The sequence below is a fragment of the Elephantulus edwardii genome, unplaced genomic scaffold (assembly GCF_000299155.1).
Source record: "Elephantulus edwardii isolate Elephantulus edwardi_28Jun2011 unplaced genomic scaffold, EleEdw1.0 scaffold00443, whole genome shotgun sequence".
Classification (NCBI taxonomy): domain Eukaryota; kingdom Metazoa; phylum Chordata; class Mammalia; order Macroscelidea; family Macroscelididae; genus Elephantulus; species Elephantulus edwardii.
The window spans coordinates 428,428-440,336 of record NW_006400193.1 but is presented as its reverse complement, the minus strand read 5'-3'; the positions used below and the strand labels follow the sequence as shown (position 1 = coordinate 440,336).

The 11,909-nt window shown below is 35.8% G+C and overlaps 1 protein-coding gene across 1 annotated transcript in view; it reads left to right on the top strand.

The window, feature by feature from the left end:
- The window catches only part of RAF1 (v-raf-1 murine leukemia viral oncogene homolog 1), a 59,571-nt gene that overhangs the window by 17,603 nt on the left and 30,059 nt on the right, over nt 1-11,909 (top strand). The window contains exons 2-6 of the mRNA XM_006902730.1: nt 2,409-2,521; nt 5,843-5,945; nt 6,251-6,408; nt 8,382-8,480; nt 10,081-10,234. Coding sequence (XP_006902792.1) covers nt 2,409-2,521; nt 5,843-5,945; nt 6,251-6,408; nt 8,382-8,480; nt 10,081-10,234 — 627 coding nt within the window. The remainder of the gene's footprint in view (nt 1-2,408; nt 2,522-5,842; nt 5,946-6,250; nt 6,409-8,381; nt 8,481-10,080; nt 10,235-11,909) is intronic.

The following is an 11,909-nucleotide window of genomic DNA, read 5'->3' as shown; positions in this document are numbered from 1 at the left end:
AAATGTTCTGGGATTCCCATTCTTCTCAGAGTCAGCCACAGTTTGTTATGATCCACACAGTCAAATGCCTTTGCATAATCAATGAAACTCAGTTCTTTTTATACAGTAAAAATTTTAGAAATCTTTATTTTTAAGTAGATAATACATTTATACAGGTTAAAAATATTAGGTCAGCCTTGCTTCGCTTCCCAAGTTCCTCCTCCTTTTTCCGGTGGTAAAAGAAATCTTTTACCAATTTGAAGAATAAGTTGGCGCTCTCTTGATCTTTTGTAGAAGATAAACCTTTAGTAACCCAGAGATGGATCGATTCTGTGAGTGGAATGGTGGGAATGAGTGTGTCTAAGACGGTGAGGTTAGCACAGGATAGAATGGCGTTTAGGGCTCTTGTACATAGGGTCGTTATGAGTCGCAAGCGACTTGATGACACATAACAACAACCCAGGTTGATTATCAGAATCTCTAAAGGAGATTTCTGTAGTTTGGGAAAACGAATGTCTCAGTGTAGGCTAATCAAAGCAAAATTTTAAACAGAAGGGAAATGAGTAGAATAGAAAATCAAAGAAGCTGTTGGCAAATCTTAATAGAACTAATTGAAACATGTCCCAGTCTCTAAAAAGAATCACCTGTCATCAGGTTACTGGTTCTTCTTGGGATGGGTTTGGTAGGGGCTTAGAGATTCTGCAGGAATCTTTTTAGGTATTTCCTGAAAGTTTTATAATATTGAAAGATGCCATACTTATTCAAGAACTTCTAGTCCCAAAGACTTTCTGGAAGCAAGGGAAATTACTTAAGTGACATTCTTTGTGTTAGATAAATTCTGTGTTAGTACTTGGCTTAACGAACAACAACTTTGAACCCTCCTCTATCCTGAACCAACCTCATGGTCTCTGACACATCTGCCCCCATTATCCTAGTCACTGCGTCAGTTCATCTCATTGAGGGTCTTCCTCTCCTGTGCAGTCCCTCTACCCTTCCAAGCATGATGTCACTTTCCAAGGACGGGTCCATATTTGAAATATGCCCAAAGTATGTGAGATGAAGCTTCAAAATCCTTGGATTTTTAATTACCTACAAGGAGCAGCCTGGTTTCTCCCTCTCCAGGATGAACCTGTTTGTTTATGGTATATTCAGTATTTTTCTCCAGCACCACAACTCAAAGGTATTGATTTTTTTTCCATTATCCTTAGTCATTGTCCAACTCTCTGATGCATACCAAGTAATTATAAAGACCACGGCCTGGATCAGGGACACCTTAATCTCCAGACTGATATTGTTCTTAAGTCTCTGGAGCAGTCCCTGACAGCAGATTTTTCCAGTGCAGTTTGTCTTTTGATTTCCTGGCTGCTGATACCAAGAATATCAATTGTGGAGCCAAGCAAACTGGAGTTGTTAACAATCTCAATCTCTTCATTATCAATATATATCATGATGCTGCCTATTGGCCCAGTGGTGAGAATCTTTGTTTCCTTGAAATTGAGCATTCATCACTCCATATAGAAGATCTTTGACCTTCTGCAGCAAAATGTCTCCGTTCCTCCTCATTTTTGGCAAGTTAGGTTGTGTCTTCTATATAACTATATAACAGATTGTTAATGAGTTCCTCCCATCCTGATACTACATTCCTGCTCATAGAGCCCAGCCTCCCAGATGATCTGTTCTGCATATAGATTGAAAAGGTATGGAGATAGGATGCATTCCTAACGTACACCTTTCCTAATCCTGAACTATACAGTGTTTCCTAGCTCTATTCTGACAACTGCCTCCTGATCCAAGTATAGGTTATAAATGGAATGTTCATCATTTCATCTCTCCCAACCACTACTACATGTAGTATTTATAGCTTCATGTACATCATTCCATATCCATGTGAGGAATATATAGCTTACATATGTAAGCTATATAATATGTAAGCCTTTCCCCTCCCTTTTTAATAATCATAGTTATTATCTAAAGTGGTTATAATACTATATTGTTGTTTGGTGTCATTGAGGCAATTATAAGTCACAACACTCCTGTGAATAACGAAACCCTGTTCTGTGCTAACCTTATTGACTCTAACACACTTGAGCCCATTGATACAGTCACTTTGTCAGTCCGTCGCATTGAGGGTCTTCCTCTCTTTTTCACTGACCCTCTACTTTCCAAGTGTGATGTCCCTTTTCAAGGATATAATAATATGATAGCTATATACTATGACATAATATAACTGTTCCTTACTTTATTTAAGCACTCACCTATTTGAGTACTAAGATGTGTTCTCTCTCTGTCTCTGTGTGTGTTTGTGTTATATTATGAGAAATGCCATCATAAATATTCTTCTATGTAAAATAACAGTGTTAACACTGTATTATCTTTCTCAGGAGAGCTGCAGCCGGTGTTTGATCCTAAATGTGGTCCTCTGTTTGTAGGTCAATGTGAGGAATGGAATGAGCTTGCATGACTGCCTTATAAAAGCCCTCAAGGTGCGGGGCCTGCAACCAGAGTGCTGTGCAGTGTTCCGACTTCTCCATGAACACAAAGGGTAAGATCACAAAGGCAGTTACCACCTTCTGCATACTAGGAAGGATCTCCCAGCTTCAAGTAATAGTTATATTTTCATTTTTAAAAAATGGTATAACTCCCTATAGAGTATTTTTGTATTTTTTTTACCTGACAATTGAGAAAGATAAAATCCTGAGAACCTGAAATTATTGTTCGGTCATGTGTTGGAAAAATGAACATGCAATGGATGTTTCCATTCATGGGGTGCAAAAATGGGTAAACATCTATGGGTAATAATAGTTATTACAGTAATAATAAACATCAGTGGGTAGCAATAATGTCAAAGAATTCCTTGAGAAAAAATATTTTTCTTTATATAGATTAGGTATTCAGAAAGTACTGCATTGCTATAGTAAAAGAATTCTACTTTCATGAGGTTTTACAATCTAGGATTCATTTATTCCTTCTCCTTCAGTATAATGTTTACTAAATTCCTGCTGTTTTAACAGAGCTGGAAATGCTGGAGAATTTTTATTTCTGGGAAGATAATTCTTGTTTCTGATGATGATAGCAATTTAGAAATACCACTTCAAAGGCTTAGAGCAATATCCAGAGCTGCAGAGATAGTAGTTATACATTATTTTCCCCCTAAAATCTGGGGAATCCTTCTGGAAGTTCATTCTTCTTGGAAAGTAGCACTTCTGTTATTCACATTATGCTTTACTCTTTCACGAAGTTCCTAGTTGGGGAGAATAACCCAGATTGAGTTTACTCAAAAGGGTAACAATAAATATGTCTGTTCCTCTCAAATTCGAAAATGCAGAACTTGAAACATATGTCAGTTTTATCTGGTTGTTGTCTTAGGTTGGTTGCCAAGCCGATTTGTAATGCTAGACTCTGTAATGTAAGGACTAGAGAGATTTCTGAGGTAGAGAGGGGCTTAGCTTTCTGTGGTCCAAGGCTGTAATTGGATGAAGTGACCCTGTCTTCTCTCTAGGACAGGATGCTCTTGAACACTGGCAAGGATATCCCCTCTTGCAGTTAGGGTGAAATAGACTTTTGAGTGATGTGTGGTTTCTGAGACCTGTTACATTAAGCAGTGTACTATTTTACTATTGGATGACTAGGAAAATGAGAGATTTTACTAGAATAGTATTGAATATACTGTCAGCTGCAAGAAAAAATAACAAATCTTTCTCAGAAGATACACCTCTAGAAGCCTACATAGAAGAGAGATAGTGATACTTCCTGATTACTTTGGACGTGTTATCAAGAGGGACTAGTTCCTAGAGAATGACATCATGCTTGATAGTGTTGTTGTTGTTGTTATGTCCCATCAAGTCACTTGCGACTCATAGCCCTAAACGCTGCTCTATCCTGTGCCAACCTCGCTGTCTCAAACACACTCATTCCCCACCCCAGTCACAGAATCAATCCATCTCATCGAGGGTCTTTCTCTCCTGTGCCGTTCTTCCACTTTCCCAAACATGATGTCCCTCTCCAAGGACCAGTCCCTCCTTGCAGCATGCCAGAAGTATGTCAGACGAAGCTTCAGAATCCTTGTCTCCAAGGAGCAGCCCAGGTTCTTCATCCTCTCCAGGACAAACCTGTTTATATAGTATATTCAACATTCTTCTCCAGCACCACAACTCAAAGGCATCAGTTCTCTTTCTGTCATCCCTAGTCACTGTCCAACTCTATGATGCATAGCACATAACTGTGAAGACTATAGCCTGGATCAGGCACACATTAGTCTCCAGCCTGCCATTGTTGCTCTTCAGTACTCTTGAGAGGTCCTTCCCAGCTGACTTTCCCAATGCAATGTGTCTCTTGATTTCCTGGCTGCTGTTACTAAGAGTGTTGACTGTGGAGCCAAGTAAACGAAAACTGTTAACTATCTCAGTCTCTTCACCATCCATACTGATGCTGCCAGTTGGCCCAGTGGTTAGAATCTTTGTTTTCTTGATGTTGAGCTTCAGTCAGTATTGAAGGCTGCAGTCCTTGACCCTCTGCAGCAAGCGCTTCAGGTTCTCCTCAGTTTCAGCAAGCAGGGTTGTGTCATCTGCATTGTTGTTGATGATTCTTCCACCAGTCCTGATGCCACATTCCTCTTCGTATAGCCCAGCATCTCGGATGATCTGTTCTGCATACAGATTGAAAAGGTATGGAGACAGAATATATCCCTGACGAACCCCCTCCTTGATTTTGAACCATGTAGTGTCTCCTTGCTCAGTTCTGACAACTGCCTCTTGGTCCAAGTATAAGTTTCGCATTAGCACAATCAAATGTTCTGGGATTCCCATTCTTCTCAGAGTCAGCCACAGCTTATTGTGATCCACACAGTCAAAAGCCTTTGCATAGTCAATGAAGCACAGATACATTCTTCTGGTCGGGTTTGGTAGGAGACTAAAAAAAGAGGGGATAAATAATGTGCATGGCATTGAAACAGACGAGGAAGAGAACTGTATGAAAGAAATATGATGTTGTTGTTTTTCTTAAATGCCATCAAGTTGTAGAGGACTCGTAGTGACCCTCTGAACAAAAGGCATGAACACTTGTATAACTTTCGTCGTTTCTCCACATTCATAAAGTTTACGGAAGCAAGCCATTTTGGAAGTAGATGCCACTCAATTCGGTATTATTGGCATGACCAGAGTCTAGAATAAGAGTTGCATAGTAAAGTGGTCCAAGATGGGGGGACAGGACAGTATAACAATGAAAGAACTTTTTTCCAAAGAAAAGAGCGAACTGGGGAGGAGGGAGGACAGGGAGGAAAATGTGCAACAATGAATGAATGAAAATCCATAAACTTTCATTAAAATCCTAAAAGACAAAAAAATAGATCTTGTAGGTGGTTCCCAATTGGAAAATCAAGATGAAACTTTTGTAAAACTTTTTTTCTTATAATTAAGTTACCACTATTTGTTCTCACTAATTTATTCCTATTTGTGGTGGTTTTTTCTTGATTATCCAGTTGTCTTTGGATAAACCATTTGCAGGAAAAATAAAAGAAGAAAACTGTATGCTGTCCCTACTTTTTTTTATTTGTGTATCTTCTACATTGAAGTAGCCTAGTTAAAATTAAAGTTTGGTCCCCTGCCACTATTTGTAGCACATTCTATAGTACTTTAGGATTTCGTTGTCTCAAAGTTCATTTTATTATTTATTTAGTTTATGATAAGATTACAACTTTAGATTGACCACATGCTTTGCATTCCAGCAGGCCTGTATTTAAAACTCAGGCCCTGGCACTTATTTAGTGTCTTTGAGTATGTATTCTCAGTTGTCTCATTATTAAGATGAGAATAATATTGCTTCTTTTATGGCTTTATTATATTATGATTTTTTAAATTCATTTTAGTAAAAAAGCACGTTTAGATTGGAATACTGATGCTGCCTCTTTGATTGGAGAAGAACTTCAAGTAGATTTTTTGGATCATGTTCCCCTCACAACACACAACTTTGTAAGTTGCACATTTCTTACCTCTTTGTGACTTATTTTGTGCTTTGATTAATCAGCATAGTAGAAGTTTCTCAGGTAAGAAATGTACATGTTTTTGTATTATTTAAAGCTCTCAATATGTCATTGTTTACAGTAAAGCAATTGATTTAATTAAAGATATACATTAATTTCTAGTTAAAAATTTGTAAATGTTGATGTATGGATCTTTATTATGTAAAAATATGTTTGAAGAAGAAATTAATTTGTCTTTTGTCATCTTAATATTTATTCACTTTTATTTACATAGCTATGTTCTTACTGTTCTAGGCTCGGAAGACATTCCTGAAGCTTGCCTTCTGTGATATTTGTCAGAAGTTTCTACTAAATGGATTTCGATGTCAGACTTGTGGCTACAAATTTCATGAACACTGTAGCACCAAAGTACCTACCATGTGTGTAGACTGGAGTAATATCAGACAGCTCTTGTAAGACATCATTCTTTTTTTTTTTTTTTTCTAAGAATGTAGAGGGATAAAGTAAATTTTACTGAGGTTGCTTAATTGCCAGTGGTTAAAATGCTTTGCTGTGAAGGAGAAGGTTGGCAATTCAAACACACCAGTCATTCACAGGGCAGTGTTGCTTTAATGATTTTATAGCCTTAAACCTATGGAGGAATCTACTTTGTTCTTGTAATGGGTTTAGTTTTTACTTTTTTGATATATTTGGGCTGACATGCTTGGATTTCGTATTTGTTAAATAAATTGTGACCTTAAATACATGACAGTCTTAAAACAAGCAAAATTAATACAGAAGTTAGAATGTCTAGAAGGTTCTATTATAGAAACAAGCATTATTTTAAATTCTATTTTATTAATGTTATTTATTTTATACATATATTTTTGTAATTTTACAGATTTTTATTTATATCTTAGGAATAAGCAGCGATTATAGTAATAAGCAAGTACTTTATCAAGTAAAGATTGATGTACTGTAAATCTGAAAATAATATACGGACATGGAAAGAGCCAAAACCTTATGTCTTCACTTTTAACAGAACCATTTGTTAGGTTGCTAATATCTACTATTTTCTACTTTGTTAAATATAGGTAATAGACATTTGACATGAGAAGAAACTTCTGCATATGTAGTACTGTTTTCTTTACCTCAAACTAGAGAAAACTTTGTTCAGACTGCAAATACTGTGAATATAAAAATGTTAAAAAATACACGTAAAAGATACAAAACTAGTGTCATCTCTATTTCTTTGCTAATACAATCTGAATAAAAAAGCCCAGTGTACCTGTTAAGCCAAAGTGAAATCTTTATCTTTTATTGAGGGTATTATTAAACAATTAAAACATCTTTTCCCCATTTTTGGTAAATACATATTATGTTTTCAAATGATGACTCATAGGCTTTGTGTTCAACAGACACAGGTCAGAATGTCAGCTGAGCTTCTCAGCCTGTTTTCTTTGCTAAAAATGGGGTAAATGCTTCCTTTCAGTGTTCTGACGATTAACATACCATGGCATTAATGAGTCCAAGTGCCTTACTGGTAGAAATAAAATACCCAATTAAGTGTTAATACCACTTTTATTTATGACTTCACATGCTGAATATGGTTTTTATTTTTTCATTTCTATTTCCATAACAGAATGTTTGCAGGAATGGTTAAATTCTAGGTTGTAAAATGCCCTTAAAGTAGCTTTAAAAGAAGCATTACTTTGATAGATCCAGATACTGGACCATTTATATTACTATTTCTTAAAAATATAGACTGGAGTTTGTTTGTTTATTGTGTATGTATGTTCAGTGCTGCTTACATTTTAATTTTTTTTTTTACATTTTAATTTTGAATAATATTTCAACCTGATTATTTGATATGGTAGACCCTTTAAACTGAAACCAAATCCCTTAGCCGTTGTGTTGATTCCACCTCTTTTGACCATATAGGGCAAATAGAACTTACTTACAGTTTCCAAGGTAGTAAATCTTTATAAGGGATCTCTGGTGATATAGTCTATAGGGAATTGTACTGCTCACCCAAAAGCCACACTTTTTTGCTGTTCTCATTTACCAGCTGCTCCACAGGAGAAAGAAGGACAATCTCTTCCTGTCATTCACACTTGGAAACCCAGGGGAGGTCAGCTGTGAGTGAGTTCTGGCTAAGTGGTAGTGAATGAGTGAGTGAACTCTTTATGAGGTTGATGCCCTCATCTTCTGTGGAGAAGCTTACGGGTTCAAATCTCCAAGCTTTTTGTTAGCAGCTGAATGCTAATCCTACATAGGTAGCATCCTCTCGCCCTTTAGAAAGCTCCGCTGGCAGAGGAAAACATGACTGGCAAATGCAATTGGAGAAGCTATAATTTTATAAAAGGCAAAGTAGAGTTAATTGATACTACATTGTTCTATAAAATTACTACAAGTCTATAAACAGTCTTTCCGTGATTTCCTTTAGATTGTTTCCAAATTCCAATGTTGGTGATAGTGGGGTCCCAGCACTGCCTTCTTTGACAATGCGTCGAATGCGAGAGTCTGTTTCCCGGATGCCTGTTAGGTAAATTTTAATCTATAGCGTTATCTTTATGGGGGAATAAGAGCATAGGACTGGTACAAAGGACAAGAGTTCCTTTGCAGTACCCCACTGCTTTTGCTGTATCTTTGGCACTTAGCATTACAAAGAAAAGGGATTTGGTGTTCTGGCTGGAATGTAGAGCTTCACTCTTTGTGGTCTAGTAGTTCTTAGAACTTGGAAAGTGATAGTAACAGCTCTTGCTTATCCCAATCTAATCTTCCATCACACTTTAAAGAACCTGAGTTTGCCTCCCCCAGTAAGTAATGAATTGAACATCAGTGAAAAGGGTTCCAAAACTATATAGCGATAGAATAAGAATAAAATTCTCAAACTTGAAATGCCTGGCATTGCTAAAACCATGGCACTTATAAGTGCTGTCTTATAAAAGAATCTAATTAGAATTTTATTGGTTCATATGATGCAGTCTTTGTTGCACATGAATTTGGAACCTAAAATAAATCTTTGTCCAAAATACCTTACTTTGATGTATTTGTAATCATAATCTTGTCTTTTGTAAAACTACTGTAGAAATTGTTAAAGACAGCATAACTTGTAACAAGGAATTAGTATTGAAATGATATTTAGATAAATATTTTTATGTGACAAAAACCAAGTCTGACAAAAACCTGAGCTTGTTTCTGAAAATGATAGATAGCTACTTGAAACCCTTGGAATTTCAGGGAAGAAACCAAGGTTCTAGGTATAAGTCTTGAAATAAATATGAAGGTGATTTTTCAAGACAGTAGAACAGTTTTACTTTAGAAAAACAAGTTTTATATTCCCTGAATTCATGTCATCATTAAGTAGAATTTGAACAAAGCTCCAACTAATCTTTAGAGTAAATAGTGAAAATATTGTACTTATTAGTTTTTTTCTCCTCACTTAAGAGGCCAGTTGCAGTTAGAGCTATGCAATCTAGAAATGGAATTCATATTCATTTATTTTATAAACTGGTTTTCAGGGAAGATGGGGGAAAACACATAAAATGGGGGAAATCCAGGCCTTTTTGCAAATGTTTCTATGCTAAAATTCCTCCTTAATGTTCTGTAATTTAGATTTTAAATTAAGCCACCCAGGTTCCATCTAGTTTATTAGTAAATGCTAAAATAATTTACCATTGAATAATCCATTCTTTCTCATGTCGTTAACTGTTATTTGTGCTGTTGATTTGAAACCAATTCATAACTGACCCTCTAGCAGTTTTTCAGAGACTGTAAATCACGTGAAAGGAGAATGCCAATCTTTTCAGCTCAACTTTTTACAACTAGGCTACCAGAGCTCCCTATTCTTTCTGATAGATAGTATGAAAATTTGGAGTATTCAGTAGAAGTGACTTATTAAAAAGAATAAAACTTAAGATGCATTGTTGTACTTTTCATGTGACTTCAAAGCACTTATATTATTTCCTTTCAAACTTTTTATGTAGGAATACTTAAACATAAGAACCATTTTAAATGGTGCTTATTGAAAGCATTGAATAGTGGTAAAGTTTATCTCTGTGTGTCTTAATGAAGTTTAAAAGACAGGTCATTGGGGGAGCCTGAGTGCCACTCATAAGGTTCTCTTTCTCCTTCTTGCCTAGTTCCCAGCACAGATACTCCACGCCCCATGCCTTCACATTCAACACTTCCAGCCCCTCCTCTGAGGGCTCACTTTCTCAGAGGCAGAGATCAACGTCCACGCCTAATGTCCACATGGTCAGCACCACCTTGCCTGTGGACAGCAGGGTAATAGAGGTAATAATAGGGCCCCTTGGGCTGTATTTTTATGGGTGTAACTGTAGGTAAGATTGACTGTTCTCAGAGTTATGGGGCTTCAAACCTGATCAAGATTATTGTGAACTAAAAAAAAAAATATTATTGTGAACTTTAACATTTTTTTCTCCTTTATAGCAATTTATACTTGATGAATAATCTGATTTAATAAAGCAGAATATGGAAATTTTCTGAAGAAATGTTAGCATTTGAATTCATTTCCCCATTTCAGATATGAATAGAATTTCAGTGAGTTAGAATAAAATAAAGTACGATGTATGGAAAGAAAAAAGATAGTGAAGGAGAAATGCAGGCTCTTTGAAAGACTTTTAAGTGAAGTTATTTATAAATAGTGAATTTAATGAGTAGATATTTAAGGTAGATATTTGTTACTGGGTACCATCAAGTCATCTGTGACTCATAGTGACCCTAGGAACAACGAATCAGAACCCTGCCATCCTCATCATCTCATATACTCGAGCCCGTTGTTGCAGTGACTGTGTCAATCTGTCTTGTTGGGTAGATATTTAAAGAGAAGATAAAGTGCCCAGAGCTAGTTTATAGACTACTTTTTCTTTTCTTAGTATTTTTACTGTTTCTTTTGCTTTCTAGTTCTTAAATAACAACTCAGTACACTTAAATTCCTTCCTTTATTCTTTATTCTTCTTTATTTCTCATTGCTTTGGACTAGAATAACAACCTGAATACTTCTGCCAGGGCGTGGTCCAGACGATTTTGTTTGAGGGGAAGAGTAGGTATTATCCTTCATGCCTTTGCTTTCTTGTAATTAACAGATTGCTAAGATTATCAAATAGCAGATGATCAAAGATGAGATAATTGCGAATTTAAATTTTCTACTTGTCAGACTAGTTTCTATGTTCTTTTTTTTTTTGTAATTGTGTATATTTAATATGTCCAATGTGGAAGTAGAAAATTGTATTTTATGTGGTATTACTGATAGGTGGAGTAAATTCCTCAAGTGAGGTTTTGAGGTCAGTGACATTAAAAAATTTGTTTTTTAAGAAAATCAATTCCAGTAAAACATAAACATTAGGTTTATTTAATTGGTGCTCACATCTCTGAGTATGGTTGATAGTCCCTGGAATATGCATTATTAAATAACTTCCTGTTTATTTTTTAATTATTTATAGAGAAAAAATTTATTACATTTTATTATTTATTTATCAGAGAAAGTTATGTTCTCTCTAAATTATTTCCTTAAAAAACCTTAAGAGACACCTGCTACTATTAGCATGACCTTCCTCATTTGCCCTTCAAATTACTTCTGATGTACAGAGAAACCTCTGAAAGCCAGAATTGGACAAAACTGTTCTGTTTTGCCAGTTCTTGCAATTTTTCTACTTTAAATAGCACTTTAGACAGATTTCTACTTTACACAGTTTCTAGTCTCTGTTTATCAGAGGTGTCAGAGAACATAATAAAATGTGAACTTTTTTCAGTGTAAATCTGAGGTCTTAGCTGGTCCTTGTGAGAGCACTTTGCGTATCACATAGAGATTATTATTTGTTTTATTTTGATTAGCCCTTCAGTAATAATATACCAGTTACTTTTCTTCTATTCTATGATCTTTTCCTGTATAAGCTATCTGATACTTAGAACATTAAAAGTAAAAATCCATAATTTTATTATAAAATAA